General features: G+C 45.6%; 1 protein-coding gene across 7 annotated transcripts; it reads right to left on the bottom strand.

The window, feature by feature from the left end:
* Window positions 1-1170: 1170 nt before the first annotated feature.
* Window positions 1171-22700, bottom strand: LRP11 (LDL receptor related protein 11). Of its 7 annotated transcripts, none has more exons than XM_036318453.1 (8): window positions 21720-22700; window positions 18491-18648; window positions 14863-15004; window positions 13058-13183; window positions 11848-12048; window positions 7520-7615; window positions 4450-4555; window positions 1171-1352 (listed from the first exon to the last, which is right to left on the bottom strand). In XM_036318453.1, the coding sequence occupies exons 1-8, from the start codon at window positions 22345-22347 to the stop codon at window positions 1235-1237; spliced, it is 1575 nt and encodes a 524-aa protein (XP_036174346.1). In that variant the 5' UTR covers window positions 22348-22700; the 3' UTR covers window positions 1171-1234. The 7 variants fall into 7 exon arrangements, 6 of the variants coding, with proteins under 6 accessions (XP_036174346.1, XP_036174347.1, XP_036174349.1 ...); XR_004969023.1 differs by having other exon boundaries at window positions 1222-1352; window positions 4450-4665; XM_036318454.1 differs by lacking the exon at window positions 4450-4555 and having other exon boundaries at window positions 21720-22698.
* Window positions 22701-24309: the final 1609 nt, after the last annotated feature.

Here is a 24309-nt window from a genome sequence, read left to right as displayed (position 1 = left end):
CGACAATACAAACACATTATGTAAATAGGAATATCATGTGAGTATAGACAGGCATCACACTCTGTAGTCCACTCAGAAGAATAATTTCTAGAAAATGTATAATTCTGGCATTAGGTGATGATGGGAATAATTTGCCTTTAAAATCCTACCAAAAAAACAAAAAGAAGAGATGCTAAACTAGATGCCAGTTTTCTATAAAGACGACTTTGTGCAAAACTGCTTTATGCTCTGAGAATACATGGCCTGGCGTTAGCTGACTGCACATTATAACATTAAATAAATAATGGGAAAAACTCATTCCAGTGGATGAAACAACCAGCTAATATGTAAACGGGACAATTTTACCAAAGCGGCACCCAGAAATCCACTCATCATTCTGCTTTTCAATTTAAGTGCACTTTTCTCTCCCATCAATACAGACTAATGTTGAAAACTGGTGACTTTTATAAAAATGAGCTGCTGTGTTCTGGACCACTGAGCTGTGTGGAGTAGGCGAAATAAAATACTAGTAGTCCTCCTTGCTCACTTTGCGCTCAGTGAAGTCAATTAAAATTTTAGACCTGCCAGGTTCCACCTTGATTTCCTGTATCATTTCATGCCCATGTTAGAGCTATTTGTAATTCAGTCTGAGTTTTTCCTCCCAAAGGTCAGCCTAATGAGGCAGCCACCTACATGACATGATGTCAGAGGCGCTGGAAACATCTCACTTGAGGTCCATTCTCAGAAACAGGTTTTGCAGGGGAGAAGGGAGAGCTATGGAAGGGGAAAGTGAGCAATAGGAGGGCCACAGAACAAGGGGAAGTCGTGCACCATGTGGCACAGGGTGGCCAGGGGCCCATGGCTTCTAAAAAGTACGGAGTTGTTAACACTGCCGTTCTAAGGCCACCTCTTGAGATACTAAATTTTCTGTTTTGGGTAACTACAAATTTCTATTTTCAGGGACAGCATACATAAATCAGAATTAGATTGTAAGTCTTTAACTGTATGGACTCCTCTAAATTTCAAAATATTTCACATAATTCCAAAGGGAAATATTTCTACAATAAATAAGAACAAAGGTTTGGGGCTTGTAGAATCTTCTGGGTTTTCCATACTTTTCTTAGCCCAGTTAAAAAAAAGATTCTAAATATCCAAAACCCAGTGTACGAATAAATTACAAGTGAAACGTCCTTGCCCCAGCTACTTAAGTTACATTTATTAGAGATACATCCCATTGATGAGGTAGTCAGATTCCTCAGATGTAATGGGACGAGCTTTCTTCAGTTTCTGTTTGAGCAGGCGTAGTCGGCAGGCAACCATGAGAAGCAGCAACGCAGTGATGGCCAAGCCCAGTGTCAGTGGCAGCACTGCACCTGTAAACAGTGGAAGTAAAGAGGGTGGGCCAGTGTTTTTATTGATTTTCAGAGCGATGGGGGAGAGAGAGAAACATCAATGAGAGAGAAACGGATCGGCTGCCTCCTGCATACTTCCTACTGGGGATCAAGCCTGCAACTTGGGCATGTGCCCTGATTGGGAGTTGAACCAGTAACCTCTTAATGCATGGGACAATGCTCAACCACTGAGCCACGCCGGCCCGGCAGCCTGGCAGTGGGTCCGTGATTGGATAAGCACTTCGTATGCGCTATTTCATTTAATCTAAGTAACTCACTTAAGTAGACAGATACCTGCATTACCAGCATTTTGCAGATTAACTGAGTTGCCAAGAGATTAATTGATCTAAGAGCACACACATAGCTTGTACATAGCAGATTGAGGTCTCAAAGCCAGACTTCTTTATACCCAAATTTTCTACCAGGTTCCTACAGAATTTAATGGCATCAATGGGTACAAATGTTGCAGTCAGATCAGCCTCATGTCCACTGTAATAGACACCCTGTCAGCAGGCAAGTGTAGACACTGTGACCACAGAAAACTTCATTGCAGTCAACAGGTGACATTTATGGATTCACACATGATCATTCCCTCCAAAAACAAGTACGGACAACTGATGTTAATTTTTATTTTTTCTAAATCTAGTGAACCTAGTTTCAGCCCGTAGAACCATGGTTGAAAATTAACTTCAAAATATGCTGGTGTAATTCTGGCTAAGGGTAGTTGAGGGAAACAGGGTTTTCCTGTGGGGCTGTTCCTACACAGCCAGACTAGAAGCAGCCTTTAGAGCAGTGGTTCTCAACCTTGGCTGCACATTAGAATCACCTGGGAATCTTTTTAAAAATCCTCATTTCTGGGCCTCATCCTCTGGAAATTCTCACTTTGTTACTAATGTTGTGGCCCCACCCCATAACAAAGAAACAGAATTTCCGGAGGATGAGGCCCAGAAATCAGGATTTTAAAAAGATTCCCAGGTGATTCTAATGTGCAGCCAAGGTTGAGAACCACTGCTTTAGAGGCTTGCAGGAATTTGGGAGGAACAGGGTATGCCCTGGATCAGTCTTTCTATAAAAAAGAAAAAAGACTGATAAATACTTGATAAATTTAAGGTATATAGCCTGTTACTTGAATACATTTATATATTGTTTTTTTAAAATTATATTTTATTGATTTCAGAGGAAGGGAGTGGGAGAGAGCGATGGAAACCATCAATGATGAGAGAATTATTGATCGGCTGCCTCCTACTGGGGATCAAGCCCACAACCTGGGCATGTGCCCTGACTAGGAATCAAACTGGGACCTCCTGGTTCATAGGTCGATACTCAACCACTGAGCCACGCCAGTTGGGTGATACACTTATATATTGTAATATAATTGCCACTGAAGCAATATTTATCACATCATTAAAGTACAGTATTATTGTCTATATTCATTATACCATGCATTAGCTCTCTATGGCTTATTTACTAAGTGAGATAAGACAGAGAAAGACCATTACTATATGATATCATTTACATGTGGAATTTTAAAAAGTCAAACTTGTATATAAAAAAGCAGATCAGTTTTGTCAAGCGCCGGCCTTATTTTTAGTCTGACCTACTTTCTAGTCAGCCCAGTCTTTCAGATGAGATGGTGGGGCTATTTTTAGCTATAAGGGTCTTGCCAACTGGTGGAGCTAGAGGAGCAAAATCTCCATTGCATAAGCCGATTCTATAGCCTTTTCTTTCATTTATTCATTCTTTCTGCATTAATTAGCAGCCAGGTGCCTAACACTGAGCTAAGTGCTGCTCATCAACGATGATAAGCCGCTGCTGAGGCGTGCCAGCACTGTCCTCAGTGCTTTCTCGATTCACTCGTCTAATTCTCAGCCACCATGCGAGTTGGTAGAATTCTTATCCCCATTTTACAAATGAGGGACCTAAGGCACCAAGAATTAAGTGACTCGGCTGAGTGTATGGTTAGTGGTGAAGCTAGGACACTGCCCCAGACAGTGCAGCTCCAGGACCACTGGGTCCAGTACTGCTCCAAAAGGTAGAGGAGGTCATAGCCTAGTGACCTCCAGTCTGGGTAGATAGATATTTAAGTGGGAAAACACAGTAAGAAGTACAGGTGTAAGAGGAGTGTCCGTGCATCTGGTTCACTGGGTCTTGGCTTGAGTGACCTGGATGTATGATGGGTCTTTTTGGGTGGGCAAGGGAGATGTTTATTTTTATTTATTTATTTTTGAGATGTTTATTTTTTGACATTTTCAAATTGAGATTCCTAGAGGTGACCCAGGTGGTTTTCTAGTAGGTTTGGGGTTATTCGGGCCTAAATATGTGGGAGCCGTTAGCATCAAGGTGGTGGTTGCAGCCATGAAAGTGGGTGAGGTTGCCAGAGAGGAAGGAAGGGAGGTTGGGAACAAGGTCCTGAGAAACACCACCATTTAAGGGGGCAGTCAAAAGGAGAGAACGCAAAAGAATAGGAAAAGACAGGTCAGAGAAATGGTAGGGCAACCAAGACAGAAGGGTGTCTTAGAGCAGAAGGAAGAGACTATGTCAAGAGAAAAGTGCTCAGCTGCATAGATGCTAAGGAGAGGTCCGGGGAGGTGAAGCCTCGGGAGGCCACTGGGCTTAGCAGTTAGAAACCCAGGGACACCATTGTGTTGGGAGAGATGGGAATGTGGCTGCAGCTGTTGGGAATAAACCATAAAGAAACAGATTAAAAACAGGAGGGTTGCCCTAGCCGGTTTGGCTCAGTGGATAGAGGCTCGGTGAAAGGTCCCAGGTTCGATTCCGGTCAAGGGCACATATCCAGGTTGCAGGCTTGATCCCCAGTAGGGGGCATGCAGGAGGCAGCCGATCAATGATTCTCTCTCATCACTGATGTTTCTCTCTCTCTCTCCCTCTCCCTTCCTCTCTGAAATCAATAAAAAATAACAAACAAAACCCAGGAGGGTTAACACATGATGGAGAAATGTACCCGAGAAGATAAGGGCCTGCATCAAGGCTGGGGGAGAGACTGACCTGGGGAGAGGAAACAGCCCCTTTAGTACAAGAGGAAAGGAGGAGATGGTGGTGCAAACAGACAAGAACTTACAATCGGAGGGAGCTGAGGAAGTTCACTCCTGATGGCTTTGATTTTTCCAGGCTTAAAACTGGTTCCAGGTAGAGTGGTCTCCTCTCCAAGACGAGAGGACCTGGAGCTGAGTACATACTAATGGCATCAACTGAAGAAGATTGTGCCTGGGAGTGTCTGGCACAGGAGGAGGGGATGTGGAAGTTGTGGCTGTGACTGTTGGGTACCAAACAAAGGCTGGTATTCCGTAGAGAATTGGGAAAGATAAAAATCTGTGATAAGCCAAAGGTCTAGCATTGACTCTGGAGCTGGCTCATACATTCCACGCACAACAGCCCCCTGCAGGACTCCATGATCACTGCAGAGTTTCTCCACCTGACGCTGAGCTTTGGCCACTAGAGTTTCCTAACGGCCGCCCTGACGAAGGCAGTTTTGAAACAGCCAAGGCCCATGAAGGTGTCGGTTCCTCCTCCCCCCACTCCCTGCGTCTTCCAGTACTAGCCACGTAGGTTAGAAATGTGACAAAGGAATGGGACAAAGGAGAGAAGGGCCACCCTCTTGTTCAGGCAAGAAGATGATTAAAGGCTGCCCTTAAGGATGAGCTCCAGTATTTAGGCTACAGGGTACAGTAAAACATACAATGTAGGCCCTAGAGATTCTAGGGGGATTTTCTATGGGCTAAGTCAGATAGGAGGCTGCTGAACTGTCAAATCTGATTCCTGTTTACTGCTTTGATGACAAGGAAAATGAAATCTCCCAGAAAGTGCTTGCTAGAATACAGAAAATTCTTATGGACTTTTAAGTATTTCTTCAATGTTTTTAGTTTGGGTTCTTTGAGATTTAAAACTTTCTAACCCCCGTTAAACCACATCATGATATTTTTCTCAGAAACCAGCTAAGGGGCAAACTGGGTATTCTGTTCATATGACCGGGAGTGGCTCTTTTTATTCAAATATCTTGGGTCAGGGTGAGTCCAGCAGGACAGCAGACGGGGCAGCATCCATGTGTTTGACATCTGGAATATTTTGGCCATCCATTGTTTAAAAATTATACTCTAATGTGGAGAGTGGCTACAGCGTTTGGACAGGTTCAAACCTGGGACTAATGAGAGGGCATGATCCTCTCGTGGCAAAGCCACGTGCAAGGCCCAGCACAATTATAGCCAAAGGCTATAGTTGTAAGCTTGACCTTATGGTCCGAACCTGTGGCCCCACGTGGCTGAGAGATATGGGCTGCAGGAGGTGCCACAAGTAAACAAAGCTTGATCAGGTGCATGTAATTGAGTAGATTTGAAACCCGCGAGAACGTTGTAACCACCCTTACTTTGCCTCCTGGGATCTGGCTATAAAATAAAGACTCAGCTTGCAGGCCGGGGCGCTGTCTCTCCATCAGAGAGGGCAGCGTCCCACCTAGACCTAGCTTTTTTTCTCTTGTCTGTCTTTTCTAAATCCTTCACCGCTCCCCCTCAGGTTCACCCATGGACATGCCGGCTCGGCACACTTTAATATTGTGTAAATATTACAAAAGACATTCTAGGGTGAAAAAGGAAGTTTTCTCAACTTAGATCTACAACTGAAGAATCGTCTTTCATTCCCCTAAATTTTCACTAGTTAGTTTAGGGATTTAGGACTAAAGCCTGACTTCCTACAGGACTATTTAGGAAGTGTTTTCTTTCTAGTTAAAAACAACCAAAATTATGGAATGAAGAGACTTTTCTTTCACTTACTAAATATTCCCTCTACTTCCTACACACTTTCCCTGTTCCTATTGGCTTCTGTCTTTGCATCCGAACACCTGGAGAGAACTGGGTACTCTAAGACCTTTACTCTTGTTGTATCACAAATAACTCAGTAATAATAACCGTCATTGTATGAGCCAAGCACTGTGCTAAGTGCTTTGTATTTACTGTCCCAGGTATTCTCCCTAACAACTCCGGGCAGGTATAGTTCTTAGCTCCATCTTACACAGGAGGAAACAGAGATCCAGAGAGAGAAGAAAACCTGCCCAAGGTCATAAAGTTCAGTGGTGGAGGAAGATCTGAACCTGGCGTCTTGTTCTTAACCACAATGCCACGAATATTACTCTTTTCACAGAAGGTTACACCTGGAAGGGACCATGGTGATTATCTAGTTCAATCAACTTATAAAAGAGGAAGCTGAGGTTCAAAGATGTGAGGTGACTAGTGTAAGTGCCCGAAAGTGAAGCTTGATATAGGAGATGATGAGAAATCAGTTCTGATCCACAGACTACTGCTCTTGTCTTGAGCTGTTAAAGTTTTTTCTGGTATCCTCAACTAGAGGGTATGCGATTCTGCAAATCTTTATACTCTGCGTCCTACCCGGTTTGGTTCAGTAGATAGAGTGTCAGCCTTCAGACTGAAAGGTCCCGGGTTCGACTCCGGTCAAGGGCACATGCTTGGGTTGTGGGCTCGATCCCCAGGACGTGCAGGAGGCAGCCGATCAATGATTCTCTCTGTTTCTATTTCTCTCTCCCTCTCCATTCCTCTCTGAAATCAATAAAAATAACCAAAATAAATAAATAAATAAAAAACTGAAGAATTAAAAAAAAATCTTTATACTCTGTGATGAATTTTCAAGGTACATATTTGTGGAGAGCGGCTACAGTGTTTGGACAGATTCAAGCCTTGGACTAATGAGAGGGCACAGTCCTCTCATGGCCACGTGCAAGTCCCAGCTTGGAGGGCAGAGCTCTCCAGCACAATTATAGCCAACAGCTGTAGTTGTAAGCTTGAACCTATGGTCCGAACACGTGGACCCACATGTCTGAGTGATGTGGGCTTGAAACTGAGTAGGATCGAAACCTATGAGAATGTTGTACACATCTTGACCACGCCCTTACTTTGCCTCGTGGAATCTGTCTATAAAATAAAGACAGGGCTTGTAGTCTGTGGCGCTGTCTCTCCATCTGGGAGCAGCGTCCCACCCAGACCCACCCTTTTCTCTTGTTTGTCTTTTCTCCATCCTTCACCGCCCCCACTCAGGGTCACTGAACCAGCCTGAGCTGGCGTGGCACATAAGGTGCCCCGGGGCTGAGTATGCCATGGCCGTGCCGGCTCCCCACACATATTTACCTATTTCTGGGGCTGGGTGTTCCCCTCCTCCTCGATTGCTCTTTGACTCAAAAATATAATTTTCTTCTTTTTCGTTTTTCCCCGAGGAATCACTATCTGGAAAATAAGTAGAACACATATTGAGGGTACATCAGAAACTTTAGAAGAAAGACATGAATATACAACATCTGTTTCTCTAATAAGCATAGGCCTAAGCTTATCACCAATACACTAGATAAGTAATGTGATCAATTTAATACAGCAGAATGTGTGGCCAGTACAAAACCACTGGACAGAGAGAGGGGAACAATCATATTGTGCCAGGACTCCCACCTCCACCTCAGAGAAGGAAGGGACTCGGCCAGAGAAGTCAAGGGTAATCTCTGAACTTCATACAATGGAAAGCAGACGCAGTCCTGAGAGGTTTTTCTTCATAAAAAACGAACAGAGCATACAGAAGGCACATGGACGTGCTATTTCACTTTCTCACCTGACCCTATGTATACTATTGAGAGGAGATATTAAGAAAGATAAAATCTTACAATTTTATCCCAGGTTCTCCTAATGAGCAATGGCCGGTCCATTCTATCATTTCCTCTCTAGTAATTTATAGCATTTGTGTGCTTGTTACATTGACAGTATAATAATGAGTTAGTAACGTTACCCTCACACTGTGGTGTGATTTCAAGTGCGATTTTGGGGAAATACAAGGCTTAATGTCTGTAAATTAGAAATGATCAGCCGACATGAGGAATTTTATGGAGAAACAAACATTTTAAAGCTTCCTTACTCATATGGCGTCAACAGAAATGTTCAGGACACCTGCAACTGAAACAAGACTATTTAAAGGAACTAGATGCATTTATTTGGTAACTTGTACTAAGAAAAATACATGGACTTACTAAGGATCACAAGTCATCTGGATAGTGGAAAATCGTAAAGTTAATCCCACCCAAAGTGCATGAGACTTGCTTCCCTGTACTCGTTTAAGCATTAATTATTACTTTTTCACCTCTGCCAATGTGATAGATGAAAGACTGCCTCTCCTACTTTCTGTACTATATTACTAGCATTAACCTTGGTATCGCTTCAGTATGTCTAAAATGAGTTGAACGTGTATGGGGGAAGGAGGCAGCAGAACACTTAACTGGTTCATATTTCTTGTACTAGCTGTTGATTCTTGTAGAACAGGCATAGGTCATGAACAATAATGTATTTTTAAATCTATGTTATGCTGAATATAACATTTCAACGCGCATAGAATTGGAAGCTGGGAGAAGGCTGTTGTCTAAACGAACGCCACGGGCTGTGAGGGCCTCTCCGACACTTTCAAAGTTCTACTCTGCCCATTTCTTTGGTCCTGGATTTTCAAACATTGTGTTTTTGATGGATAGTTAGTAACACATAAAAATGCTCATAAGAAAAATAAGCTTTGTAAAAATATCCTAATGTTGTTAAAAGTAAATGTGCGTGCATATGTGTATAAATAAAAGTAACCAGAAGAAAATGTAACAATGTTAACAGTGAGCTTTGCTACATGATTTAAAAAATTTTTCTGTATTCTCCAAATTTCTACTATAAATGCATATCACTTTAATAATTAGGAAAAAAACACTATATATTATAAATAACTGAATATCTACTCTCTCTTCATCTCTGAAACTTCATTTCTTACATATTCATAGCCCAAGTCAAAGGCTTCATATCTGAAACAGAGATTGCAAATATATCTCAAACTGGGCGGCAACATTATTTTCAGGATGATGCTGAGGCTGAGTCCTCACTCCCCAGAAGGCGGAGCTGGGAACACAGTAAGAAGCTAGGAAATTCCTTGGCAGGTGGGATGAGTGCACTGAGACAAGCAGTTAAACAAGGCCAAGCAATTAACAGCCTGCTAATAACACAAGATCTTATCTTCCCTAACCAAGAACAATTAGGAGCAGATGGTTTACACCTCTCCTCCCCAACCAGCAAGCAGGTAGCTTAAATCACCTGGTCCGGGAGATAGGGGTGCCACTAGTGCCAGCCAACCCTCAGAACAGATGCAGTCAAGGGAACAAATAACAACAACAAAAGAAGAGCCAGACAAACCCAAGATAAAAGTAAAGACAGCAGTGAAGCTGACCAGGAATGATCCCCAACTCCCCTATACACTCATCTTGATGCATCAGCACCAGGAAAGCTGCTGAATATTCTGCTGAGACCCTCCCCTGAGACCTATCCTAAAACTCCTGCCTTTATTTTTTTTACTACTGTTTTTAGAGAGAAAGAGGGAGAGGGAGAAGAGGAGAGATAGAAACATCAATGATGAGAGAGGCTCATTGATTGCTGCCTCCTACATGCCCCCTACTAGGGATTGAGCCTGAAACCCAGGCATGTGCCCTGACCAGGAATTGAATCGTGACCACCTGCTGGTTCATGGGTTGATGCTCAACCACTGAGTCACATCAGCCAGGCTAAAACTCCCGCCTTTAGACAACAGATTAAAAACCCTTAAGACCAAGGACCCGGTGTATGCTCCTCCTTGAGCACGCCATGCCACCCTTTCCTTAGGCATGTACTTTTGCTTTTTCTCCTAAGCTCTAAGGGTCCCCAGTGACAGGATCACTGAGCAATCTAGCACAATTTGGGCCGATGAAGTTCTGTATGAACGTCAGGCTACTTAACATCCCTGAAACAGGCTCTCAGTGCTGGATGGGGCCTTAGGCATCTGGTTGAAATCCCTTATTAACTGATGGGGAACTTCTTTCACGTGGGCCTCTCTAACACAGTAAGTAGCAAGAGTTCCTCTACCCTGGTCTCTGAAAACTCACTTCTCTCCGTCAGCTCTTCATTCCTCCTGCCAAAAACACCTGGTCTCCCTTGACTGTTTCTTAGGTGGCTGTCTTTTCCATGTAGAGAAAACGACTAAAATTCCAAGGCAGGGCTGAAGTGACTGATTTGCCCATTAGGTGGCAGTATCAACAAGGAATTGACCAAAGCAGGCATCTGAAGGGCACTGAACCTAAACTGTCAAAGCAAAAGGCCCTGCCAGCGTGGCTCAGTGGTTGAGTGTAGACCTATGAATCAGGAGGTCATGGTTCAATTCCCCATCAGCGCACATACCCGAATCAATGATTCTCTGTCATCATTGATGTTTCTATCTCTCTCTCCGTCTCCCTCTCTGAAATCAATAAAAATGTATTTAAAAAGAAAAAGAAAGGCCTCCTATGAAATTTTTGCAAACATATTTGTATGGAAGCATTTAAAATCCACAAAGAAGGTAAACAAAATATTGGAAGCAAATATACCAAAACATTAACATTTGTTTTCAATAAAGGCTGATATTTTAAGTCATTTTCTTTTTTCTTATTTGCATCTTCTGTACCTTCTGCAATGAACAAAAAATTGTCACAAAGAAGTTATTAAACTAGTGATTTGCCGAAACCGGTTTGGCTCAGTGGATAGAGCGTCGGCTTGTGGAATGAAAGGTCCCAGGTTCGATTCCGGTCAAGGGCATGTACCTGGGTTGCGGGCATATCCCCAGTGGGAGATGTGCAGGAGGCAGCTGATCGATGTTTCTCTCTCATCGATGTTTCTAACTCTCTATCTCTCTCTCCCTTCCTCTCTGTAAAAAATCAATAAAATATATTTTTAAAAAAATAAATAAATAAATAAACTAGTGATAGATTATTTCAGTTTAATGTATGCAGAGTTTGAGTACTGAAAAGATATTCACAAAAGCATACATAAGTGATGGTCTATATTTCTCCTATCATACAATGGTACACATATAAATGAGTAAAAATTAACTTAAAACGATATAATCCTATAATGCTTCAACAGTGTGGATGCATTTAAAAATCCTATTAGCCTTATTTTAAAATTAAAAGTTACAGATGTAGTTAAATTGGAGGCATAACACTGAATCACCAGCACATGCAACCATTTCAAAATGACATATTACTTCCTTCACTTGCTTAGTGTGAGGAGGATTTACATGAATATATTGGGATTATACTGCTTCATCTCAAAATAACCTCAAATTTAACACTTAGGGCATTAATTGCCGGAATATAAGTGTTTCTATCTCTAATTTATTTACAAATAAATGTATTGATTATTGATACCTCTGGAGTGTGTATCCAGGTATGAATGTATGCTTGTATTTAGTAGGTGTTTCTTACTATAAAAACTAATCAGTGCAAATGGGAGGTTTTATTTTTTTCTTTTGGCCAAATTCTTCATTGTAATGCTCCTCTTTCTTTTAAGATAGTTCCTTATCACTCTCCAAATATAACCTTAATTTTGAGCCAAGTGTCCTCATAGAAATCAAAGCTCTTTGTGGAGAACCTGTCTCAAGCCCTTACCTGGCATCAGGGGGTCAGTTTGAATCTTTGGTCCCCAGGAGGTGGAATGATTCCTCTCCGTGTCTGGTAACGCAGGTGGCGGCTGTGGGGCAGCGGCTTTCTGAGACTTCTCCAAGAAGTGCCCTGCTGCATCTTCGCTCGCTGCTATGGTTCTAGGCTGGGCAGTCACCATGTGAGTCTCCGTCTCCCGGTCAAGGCTCACTGAAGCGGGCAAGAGCTAGTTAGTTGTTTATTGGGCTTCTTTTCTGAGCTTCAACTAAAACCCCTAAATCTGCAGTAGATTTGAAGTCATGGGTATTTGGGAATAATAACGTATCCAGTTAAGACATGTCACAGTCTCATAAAAACCTCTCTCTCGTTTTCAAATGAGTGATCTCTCTTCTAGTAATTAACTTTCTGTCACATACAAATTGACGAAGAGAAAACTTTTAAACCTTGTGAGATTCCTCATCCTTCCTCAAACCAACACTTGATTAACTTTCTGCAGCTTTTCTTCTTTCCTGTGGGTCATGTGTATGCATACGACATGCAACTGCTTTGCAGATGACTTAGCCACACCACAGTCTGTCATGCATTTTCTAAAAAATGTATCCAAACAAAATGTTAACTCACTTCAGTTCTTTAAAAAGCATATATGATAGAGCATTTTTCGGATGGTGAAGAATCTTTTGGAAAAGTGCAAACAATTTCTGAAAAATGAAGCAATATAAGCTCTCTGACCTTTGTAACTAGCATGAGACTCAATAAATGCTGCTTCATTTAAGGCAAAGCCTGTTCACATCAAGTTACACCTGAAACCGGGCGGGAAAAGAGCTATAGCTATACAGTAGGTCCTCGGGTGACGTGGGCGATCCGTTCCTACGGCGATGTAACTCGATTTTCGCCGTAAGTCGGAACCCACCTACATAAGCACCTACACGTCACTCACGTGGAGCACAGACACAGCAGTAATGAAGTGAAACAGCAAAAAAAAAAATTTAAAAGAGAACAATTCCTGGCCTTTACCTGTGGTAAATAATAAAGAACATAAAGCACATATGTACATACATCGAAATGACGGAACTTTTTTCTTATAAATAAATGGGAGATGGCGACGTAGCCACGAAATGATACATCGAGTCTGACGTAACCCAAGGACTGTCTATTGACTTGCATATAAGCAAGAATACAGGCATCCCTTCTGCCCCAACAGGCCACGCAGCCGACTCACAATTTTGACAGAAAGCTTCATCAGATCCGTCAGGACACTGCTCCACTCCATCACAAGCCAGTGTGATGTCAATGCAACAGCCGTCGTCACAAAAGAAGTGGTGGCGTGAGCAAACCTTTGAGCATCCTGTTCACAGACAAGACTCCAGTCACAGGACTGCAGGAGAGCTGCCTTCCACCTCAGGATGACAGACTCATCGTGTGATGAAATGCATGTGGGTGAAGAGATACAGATAAGGAAGCACCTAACAGTCGGAGCTGGAGCAAGAGGCCCTGACTTAGTTCTCGGGAATCACCCGGGCTTCACGTAGGGCTCTTCTCCACGCCGACATTGCCACGAGGTGGGACGAGAGAGGAAGCAGCTCTGGGCCTCCCCACCCTGACCTGGGCCTCCCCACTCGGGCCTCACTCTGCGTTAGTTCCTTCATCCCACCACCTTCTCGGTCAGCCCCAACCCTGCATGGCACGTGGGTGGCTGACCGCTGTATCCGGTACACCATTTTACACAGGCCGTGTCTTACATTCTCGTTTCCTAAGCAATGATTTTTACTGAGATTAACTTTTTACTACTGAACCCTATTTGTTGACCACCATACCTCCTTGGTGCTGTAAAGAATAAACAGAATTGCCGAACCGGTTTGGCTCAGTGGATAGAGCGTCAGCCTGCGGACTCAAGGGTCCCAGGTTCGATTCCGGTCAAGGGCATGTACCTTGGTTGCGGGCACATCCCCAGTGGGGGGCGTGCAGGAGGCAGCTAATTGATGTTTCTCTCTCATCGATGTTTCTAACTCTCTATCCCTCTCCCTTCTTCTCTGTAAAAAATCAATAAAATATATTTAAAAAAAAAAAAAAGAATAAACAGAATCTTTAGGTACTGGCTGGTATAAATTTTTCTTCTCTAAATAATGACATTGTCTCCTTTTTGGAGATCTTAGCTTTTAATCCGCAGTCCAATTCATAGGAGCTACAATGTATTTTCTTTTTTAAAAAAATACATTTTATTGATCTTTCACAGAGAGGAAGGGAGAGGGATAGAGAGTTAGAAACATCGATGAGAGAGAAACATCGATCAGCTGCCTCCTGCACACTCCCTACTGGGGATGTGCCTGCAACCAAGGTACATGCCCTTGACCGGAATCGAACCCGGGGCCCTTCAGTCCACAGGCCGATGCTCTGTCCACTGAGCCAAACTGGTTAGGGCAATGTATTTCCCTAAAAGGCATTTCCCCACTCCAGAGTAAGCCCACTCTACTAGGCTCAGCTATGTAACAACTGGGGGACTTCCTGACACTGGGAATGCAGACGAAAGATTTCAGGCTAGAAGCCTGCAACCAAAGGACGTACCCTTGGCCAACATCGAACCCGGGACCCTTCAGTCTGAGGACTGACGCTCTAGCCACTGAGCCAAACAGGCTAGGGCTGATTTGTCTTCAGTGTGCTCCTTGCTGCACTATTGAGCATACATATCAGACAGGCCACACACCTTTAAATAGATCCTCTCCTGGGAAAGCCTCATGATTGTCTTTTATGAAATCCAGTAAAGAAAGATGGAGCCACTCCGGGTCCCACGGCTCTCACAGTCTATCCCCACCTCAGTCCAGTGGTGTTGCTGGCCCGAGGCATAAAGGAGCTACTTTTGTGATCACAGTTTTAGTAGAGACTCTCTGTCAACAAGACCCAAAAATAAAACGGAAGAGCCCGTGGAATGCGTAGTTAGAATACAAAATGCCACTCTGATCCCACCCTCTGTACACAGTCTGGGTTCTGTTGGCCGCTGTGAATTCCAGGAAAAAACTTCCTGCTCACCTCGCGTGGGGAAGGCCGGGGGCAGCACGGTCACCGAGACGTTGTCGGCGCTCCTCTGCCCCGCAGTGTCCGTCACGGTGAGCTGAAAGGTGTACCGTCCTTCCTGCAGGTGGGACAGCTTCAGCGTCCCTGACTGAGGCACCTGCCACCCGAACAGGAAGCATCACATTTGGTTAGAGATGTGAGGCAGAGCCCAGCGTCGCCCTGAACTGGAAAGCAGTGTCCTCCTCGTAGCAGCCCCATGACCTGCCTCCCCATTCCGCCCAAGGCTGCGGAATACTAAGTCATACCCCATCTGGCAGGTTGGCCCTCCTTTGAATTCCCAATTCCCAATGCTATCTGGACTGACAATACCCTCGACTGACAATCCTTCACTTGTCTTCAACAGCCGCTGTTCCAAACCTGCGCCTCTTCCCAGCTCCACACCCAAGAGCCAGTCCCTCCTTCTCAGCAGGAGACGCCTCTACTTCCAGAAGAAAATTAGGGCCATAGTATGGTTATAACCACGGCTCCTCCATTCACTGCCACCGTACCCGCCCCTGTACCATCGGCACCTCCTTTCCTCCAGTCATTAGGTGACCTGTTTCCGTCTCACACTCCACCCATCATCTGGTCCTTGACCCCTTTCCTTCTAAGACCTCACTGCTATTATGAAGCTCAAGTTTCTCTTGACCTAACAACCAAAACAACGAGAAATAAAAACTCCCCAGATCTTCTCCAGCCACAGTGTTATTTCCTTTTCAGTTCAGCTCAACTTCTTGAAAAGGCTGTCCATGTAGCACATGCTGTTTCATCTGCTCATTTTCCACTGATTGTTTGTCCTACCCACCTGGCTTCTTTCCCCATCATTCCCCAGGCACTGTGCTGGTAAAACTTGCTAACTGACCTTGTAAGGGTTGCCTAGCATCAAGTTCAACAACACTTATTCCTCTTGTCTTTTTTTTTTTTCTTCCAAAAATAACACCGGCCCCCTTACTGTATGTAGCATTGTTGGCCACTCCTGTCTTCTGAACTCCCTACTTCCCGGGCTTCTGTTTCTGTGTCCGAGTTCCCCCAACTATTCCCCGCTGATCACCCTCGTGGGCGTCTATTCACTGTGGTCACCAGGCTGGGCCAGAGCTCTTTGTGAAGGTGAGTGAGTTGCTGGGCCTCTGGGGTCAACTCTCGGCACACCAGTGTCAGACTAAAACTGTGGGCCTGCGGTGTGCGGGAAGCCTTCTCCAACTCAGGGTGGAGGACAGAGCTTCCCCTGTCCCTGGGCTGTGATGCCTTCCCAGGCCCCTCCTCTCCAATGAAGGAAACACCAGGCTTGGATCCAGACCTGGGTAATGACCTTCAGCATCCTGGGGGCACTGGAACTTAGCATGTGCCCTGACTGGGAATTCAACCCTGACCTCCTGGCTCATAGTTCGACACTCAACCACTGAGCCACACTGGCTAGGCTATTTCTATTGAGATGTGAAAAGGATAAATATAAGGTCCTGCACTCAGGTTCAATCAATCAATTACACAAACAAGATGGGGAGGCCACCAGGGCAGCAGTTCATGTAAAAGATGAAGCAGGCTTCAGGTAATCCTGCCAATGGAAAACTCCACATGCCCATGATGCAGCTACTAAAGCAGCTTATGTAAATTAAGCTTCATTAATAGAAGTAGAGACAATGTCTGGATCACAGGAGCTGACAGCTGTGTCCGGAAGATACACACATCTTCAGTTGACATACGGGGTTCAAAAAGGGGTGCCAGGTTTTAGCAAGTGTGTGGATGAGTCTGAGAAAATCCAGAAGAGGCTGGGTGGTGGGTTGTCTGGAAATCAATTCATCTGAAAGAAGGGGGGATATTGCATTTTGAGGAAAGCATTCCAAGTGGTGACATACATTTTTTTTCCCAAAGAGTTAAGGGACTCTTAAGAATAAAGAAAGATGTGTCCAATGCTTTTCCAAAGAGAAGACCCAGTACAATACACAGAAGTAATAGGGAGGCATATCCTGTGTGCCCAATAATTACAGCTGATTAAAGACGCCAGCGGACCTGAGGCGAAGTAGTGAGCGTGCATATCTGGGAATAGGTAGGCAGATAGTGGGAGCCCTCTGGAAGGTATGCCGCAGAAGGGGCTCTGATGGGATATGGATGGAAAGCTGGGTACCGTGTGGAACAAGGGCCCAGCCTAATTCTAAGACGGCATAACCACTGAGTAAATCAGTGTACGTAAATCAGTCTTGAGAGACGAGGTGATTGTTTTTGTTGCAATCTCAATATAATACAAATCAGTGGCTCCCCACAGAGGGGACACCACATGAAGACACAGGAAGGAAAACAGCCAACCATAAGCCAAGAAGAAACTATAGGCCTTAGAAGAAACCAACCCTGTTGGAACCTTAATCTTGGACTTCTCCCCTCCAGAACTGTGAGGACATAAACATAGGTTGTTTAACCCAAGCAGTCTGGGTTACTTTGCTGTTGCAGCCCTAGCAAACCAATACAGACTTCCCCCACTTCCTCTACTCAACCCACAGCTTGAGAACCGCTGTGAGTGGTTTGGGGAAAGTTTATCTGCGCAAGCCAGGAAGTACTGTGTACTGCCTGCAGCTGCTGACACAGAGCTCAATCCCACCTTAGCAATTGCAGCTGGGCCCAGACCAGCCTGATGACAATCAGGGTGGAGCACCTGACTTAGTCACTCATTGTCTCATTAGTCACTGTCTCCCACTCATTGTCACTCGCTGTCTCAAACAGGCCCAAACTGCTAGGTTAAATGTTTGCTTTCTGGATCAGGTGAAGAATGGGCTCCTTCTGCTGTTATTTTCTTCTTTATACCCCTTTGTAATTTTCAAATTCTCTACCTGGATCTTGAACTAAGAAAAGAAGAAATAAAAAATTGTAAACAGTAATCTGAGTCATTAGAACAAAGCAGGAGTCTTTTTTCCTCGGAGGTTTTTGGTATCTGGTGAAGGCAGCAAAAAAGCAGCAAGAAACGGCATGGATGGAACTGGAGAGCATTATGCTAAGTGAAATAAGCCAGTCAATGAAGGAAAAATATCACATGATCTCACTCATTTCTGGATAATAAAGACCATTATAAACTTATGAACAAAAATAGATACAGAAGTAGAGCTGCCTCGAACAGACTGTCAAACTACAGCAGGAAGGCCCGGGAGGGTGGGAGGGCAGGAGGGGGTGGGTAAGAGATCAACCGAAGGACTTGTATGCATGCATATAAGCATAACCAATGGACATAAGACACTGGGGGGTAGGGGAGGCCAGGGGATTGTCAAGGGCGGGGGAAAAAAAAAAAAAAGGAGACATATGTAATACTCTTTGTAATACTTAAAGCAATAAAAAAAAAAGAGTTAAAATAAAATAAAATGCAGAAAAGCCTTTTGAGAGAAAAAAAAAAAAAGCAGCAAGAGCAAAGCCATCTTCAAAACAAAGGGCCAGGAGCACTTGTTTACTCAGTAGAAAAGTACATTTATAGACCAAACCATTTTTTGGACTCTCACTTTTATACGTTCTCCATTTTATACCTCTCCTGCTGGCTCAAAGACATTTGGGGAGCATAAGTGGAAGGACATGACCAAAGACCACTTCCCTGAAACATCAGTTTTCATGACAACGATGACATGATTACCTTCATGTCCACTGACGGGTCACCCTGCAGCAGTGTCCACTCGTACTGGACGATGGCGTGGTCGTCTGTGCTCTCGCGGCCGTCCAAAACCAGCCCGTCTGTGGGCAGACGCAGAACCACATCGTCCCCGGCCTTGCTAAGTGGGGGCTCATCTTTTTCTGTGAAAGAAAAGAATTCACAGGAGAGATGATGCCCCAGTTTTTCTAATTTTAATTAAGAGGCATCTTGTTTGCTACAAGAGATTTAGTTCAGCAAAGAACTGCTAAGAAAATATATATAGCATCTGAAAGTTATTTTTTATCGATTTTCATTGCATTCCCTTTACATAATGAGTGAGACAGCAACAAGTTATGAATCTGGAATTTGGTTGTAATATAAGCAGAACAGTGAACTAGGCCCTCCAATGTATAAATTGGTAGTTTTATTCTTTAGACTAAAATTTTCACTTAATTTATAAATGACCTATGTTCAAAGTTGTTAAATGAATTAATTTTAAACATTCTTGAAATAAACCTTAAAAAAACACACAAATCCACCTCTGATATAAAGGTTCTTATTCGCAAGTTTTTAAAACAGGAGTGACATAAAGTGTTCAATGGGTGCAAAATTTGGAAAGTTACGGCAAGTTCTTGGATCCATACAAAATAAAGCCCACATTGAATGTTATAATTTTTCACCTAGGAAATTCACAGCTTCTAATAACTAATTTTTTACAACAGGAGCCAGCACACTGAGTTTCTGAGTTGTTCCCTAATAGCAAAACAAGTATGCATTTACCTGCGATCTAGAATGGAACTAAATAATTTAAGGCTACTTACATAGGGTGTCCCCCCAAAATGTATACACACACTTTGAATAATTATGAAGCCAGTGTGTATGGAAATACATTTCATTTTCAAAACGGAGCTATCAGCTATTAAAGTGTGTATACATTTTTTGAGGACACCCTTACTCGCTTAAATAGTAATCCTTAACTGAGGGCGGCTTCAGTGAAGACTGATGGGAGAAGTTGCATTTCTAAGAGCAGAGTTGTGAATATGTTACTTGATTTAAGCTTCTTTTATAAAAATTTTTTTATTGATTTCAGAGAGGAAGGGAGAGAGAGATAGAAACATGATGAGAATCATTGATCAGCTGCCTCCTGCCTGCCCCCTACTGGGGATCGAGCTCACAACCAGACATGTGCCCTTGACAGGAATTGAACCAGCAACCCTTCAGTCTGCAGGCTGAGGCTCTCTCCACTGAGCCAAACCAGCTTCTTATTAGTAAGCTCACCCAAAGGCATCCACTATTTGCTCTGTCCTCCAGGGCCAAAGCTCTGATCCAAAGGCTGCCCTAGGCTGGTTCTTCCTTAACTTAGTCTGAATGATTGTGGAAGATACTGTCTTTCTTCCTCCACAGCCAAAGTTGTCTCCTAAGCAAACTTCGGAGGGTCCTAGAGGTTCTGGTGCCTGAGGTATGAAGATGGCTGCAGTCCTAGCAGTTCCCCAAGAGGCAACCATGAGTAGTCACTCAACACATGGCAGCTAGAAAGATTCTTCTGGAATACTAATCAGAAAAGCCCCAACAAGTTGCCATTCCTCCCAAGATGTTCATAGACCCACCTATCCAGCCCTATCTTCTCATCTGGTGATCCTCTCACGGCCCAGAAACAGGGCTTATGTGAGGGACTGCAGCTCCCTGAGCTCTGACTTTTCTGAATGAGAATGCTGCTGCCACCGCAGGGGAGAGGCCTTTTCTAATGACATGTTGCAAGGAACACGCACACTTGATATTGCCAAAGGGCACAAATGTCTACTGAGAACATAATGAGTCCCATTTTTATAGTCACTTAAGACAATGAGGACTTGTAACTCAGAGCCACGCCTGATGTCTTTATTCTGCTTCTCCCAGGTAAGGAGAGAGGCGACAACTGCATTAACAATGGGCCCTTTCATAGAGATTTACAGAGAACTCTTCTTTGGTTCTGGAAGGTTCATTGCTTTCCATACAATGGTTTACCACGTTACAATTCTGGAAAGCATCATATCGTTCAGCAGTAAGACTTTAGGGTTAGCAGCCAAATGCAATGAAATTTATCTTAAAATACTATTTTTAAGTAGACAAACTGAAATATAACTATATGCTATAAATAGCAATGGATGCTAATGATATACCAATTTTAAACCCTCAAAAATTTAACCCCAAAGATTTCAGATAGAAGAATCAGGGAAGTGCTGAAGTACCCTGCATATTATAAAACTAATTAATCATGCCTTCCTGGAAGGAAAAAAAAGTCATTTTTGAATCATTTAGGTGAGCTGTGAGATGTGAAGTCCTCATAGCCTCTAAATCGATCACTGTTATATTTGAAATAACAGACATTGTCCTCTCAGTTCAGTTCAAGTCCAGGCAAATCACATTGTACAACGTATTTTAAAATGAGCCAGAGCTTATCTACCCAGAAACAGGCCTTAAAATAAACAAATGATAAGAAGAGGAAAGGTTCATGCCACTTAAAAACATTTGACTTGCGGAGAAAGAACGAGATAAATGTAATTTTGAGTTTGTGTCATAAAAATGTAATAAACCAATGTTAAGTACTATGGTAACATTGATTTCTTTTGAAAACTAAACATACTTGGTAAGACACACCAATTTTGAGGGAGCATATCAAGGTGGCATTTTATTTAAAGAATAATACTGTTCACTCATCTGATTTACAGCACTGCTGTAAACAGAACCTTACCGACAAGAGGTTCTGGACTATGAATCAATACTGTGCGGGTGCAAATGATACAGCTGAGGCTGAGAAATCAGTAGGGCCTCCTAGTCAAGATTCAAAAGTGAAGTCAGACTCAAAAAGAGGTTTCGATATTCTGGGTAAAAAAAACTTTTTTTGGCCTCTGAGCTTTTCTCCTTTAAATTGCATTTCAGTGAATCCTCTCCCAGATCAGCCTCTATCCCGAAGCCCAGAAAAATTACAGAAGCAGCCCACCGTGCCTGCTTCTGCTCAATCTGCTGGTGCCTAGCTCTGCTTAATCTGCTGGGATTTTTCCGAAACCACCTCTAAGGCTGAGAAATGAAAGCCACCCTTCCGGACGCGTGCACCTTGGAACAAGGTTTTTCCTGGCTGGGGAGTGCCCAGCGGTCCTGCCTAGGCGGGTCTGCCAGGGGCAGCCACCCAACAGGCGCAAGGACAGCAGGGCCCCAGCGCTCTGGCCCCCGCCTCCTCCAGTGCCCGGCTTACCCAGCCGCGGCGAGGCCCGGGCGGGCGCCGGGAAGCCTGCTGCCAGGTCTCGCTGCCCTTCCAGCGCGCGGCTGAGGCTGTAGCTGCTGTAGCCGCGGTGCAGCGCGAACCTGCAGACGTTGCGGCCGCGCGCCGTGCAGTTGAAGAGGAAGCAGCCGAGCGCGGCGGCCGGGGGCGCGGGCGGGCGGGGCAGCTCCACCACGGCCACGGAGCAGCGCGGCTCGGAGCAGCAGGCCGCCACGCACTGCCGCCCGTCCCGCACGGCCGCCGGCGCGCTCAGGAAGCTGGCGCCCGCCGCGAGGGAGTCCTTGGTGCGGATGATGACGTCGGGCATGACGCTGTAGCCGCCGCCGCCCGGGCCGGGGCAGCCGGGCGGAGCGCCGCCGCCCGCGCGCAGCTCCAGCTCCAGCTCCTCCTGCGGCCGCTCCTGCTGCAGCTGCTGGCGGAACTCCCCGAGCAGCTGCTCCACGCCCGAGAGCTGCGTGTGCAGCTCGGACAGCGTCGCGGGGGCCGGGCCCGAGGCGCGACCGCTCGGCAGCCACAGGCAGAGCAGCAGCAGCGCGCGCAGCCCCGGGGGCGGCGGCCGCCTGCGCTCCGGGCCCGCGCCCTTCCGGGCGGCGCAGGCCATGGCGGCCGGCGGGGGAGGAAGCGAGCCGAAGCGGGGCCGCAGAGCGCAAGGGCGGGCGACCCGGGCCCTGTGCCCTCCTGCGCGGCCGCGGCGGAAGGAGGCCTCCGAGCCTCAAAGCTCGGCCTCCTCGGGGCCCGGATGCGCCCCTAAGGCCGGGGGCGATCGGTCGCCGGAAGAAATCGCAGCAGCGGGAGGCATCGCCGGCCCGGCCTGGCTCCGCAGCTAGTCCTTTCCAGGGCTTCCTCGCGTCCCGCGCCCCTCGGTCCGGACCCCGGGTGCGCTCGGCCACAACGTGCCTCCCCGCGATCAGCACCAGGAACAGCGACAGCGGCGGCTCCGCCCTCCGCCCGCAGCTCCGCCCTGGCCCCGCCTGCTGATCCGCGCGCGGATCCTCCCCGCCCACCCCAGCCGGGAAAGGGACGCTGCGGGCGGGCGCGCGGGGAGGAGGGGAGCGGGTGACTTGTGGCGCGCCTCGCCTCGCTGAGTGTGCTTGTCCTGAGCTAGGGGCCGCCCCGCAGAGTCACTCACGCGCGTTTGCGTCTTTCCAAGATGCCCGGTTTATCAGGGGGGACCTTCCCGGGAAGCCAATAGAATCACACGCAGGTCACACACAGAGGGGGGGAGGGAGCCTTCCGTAGAATCGATCATCAGGCGCAGACTCCCAGCCACTGGACGGTCCGCAGGTGGAGAGAGAAGCGGGCGGGGGGGGGTCGCACCGCAGGTGGCCGCACCCGTCTAGGGGGAAGGCGGGCAGGGCTCCAAGCACTGGGAGGTCGGAGCCCGAGTCCTTACTGCCCACCGGGAGCGGAGGCCCCACTCCTATCGGTGTCCAGGTGGAGTCCTTATGCGAGGGTCCAGGCTTGTGGTTTTGTGTGGTGCGTTACATGCCATTCCCTCGATCTTGACACAGTACTTGACGTGACGGCCCTGGCGAACAGTGACTCCACATTGATGGTCAGAAGTGCCCCAAAAGCCCACTCTGTCTGCTCTTGTTCTAAACAGTGGTTCTTGGCCAGCCACACTTGAGTCAGGGCAGGGTTTATATCAAAGCCAAACTTTCTTTTTTAAAAAATACAACTTATTCTATTACATTTCTATATTTCAGTCTTTATAAAGTAATAAGGGGAATGACTACTATCAACCTCCCAGGGCTTCTCAATTTCACTCCCTAATACCCCTCAACTCAACACAACAGATATTCCACTGCTCTCGTCTGGGAATAAACCTACTACAGACATGTTTAACATTATGACATGTAACACTGTGGTCGGTCAGCACCGGGTTTGCATATATTTCTCTTGGCAGTTCCACTAACCAGATGCATGCTGACTCTCACTGCACTTCACGGGTGGCATGCGGGGGTCTCGCCTGTTCATCTGCAGCATCAGCATTCTAGGATCCAAAAGGAGAAAACAAGGTTTGAGGGAAAATAAAGTTTGTATCAATCCAGAAACGAAAGGATAACAGAGAACGCTGGAACTCTTAGTGTCTTCACAATATTATGCTGAAGCCTCCAATTAGCCACTGCCTGGCACAGTCAATAAAGCCAACTTTTTTTTTTTCAACCAGCCAGACCTGCTCAGGGCATCTATTCAAAGGGGCATGAGCTCTTGGGGAGAAAGGGCTCTCCACAAATTCTTGTGACTTCCAGGACTGCTCCAGACGAATGGACTAGCTCAACTGGGGAACCAACAGGCACCATCCTCAGTCCTTCACCTCCAGCATCCCTGATTTTTTCCACATTAGGTTCCTGAGATGTTGTACTTGGGTAACACAGTGCTGTTGAAAAATATAAAAATCAGTAGTCACATTTACTCAGGTTTCCACAAACAAAACTAGAAATATGAACGCAGCCCAATATGGGGACCTGTTGAATTATCTCTACAGTTTGTGGAGTAGCCTTCAATCTATATATATAAAAGCCTAAGCAACTGTTCCACTGGTAGCTATGACATGCACTGA

The sequence above is a fragment of the Myotis myotis genome, unplaced genomic scaffold (genome assembly GCF_014108235.1).
Source record: "Myotis myotis isolate mMyoMyo1 unplaced genomic scaffold, mMyoMyo1.p scaffold_m19_p_7, whole genome shotgun sequence".
Taxonomy (NCBI): domain Eukaryota; kingdom Metazoa; phylum Chordata; class Mammalia; order Chiroptera; family Vespertilionidae; genus Myotis; species Myotis myotis.
The sequence above is the reverse complement of the archived record's forward strand: the minus strand, read 5'-3'. Positions and strand labels throughout refer to the sequence as shown.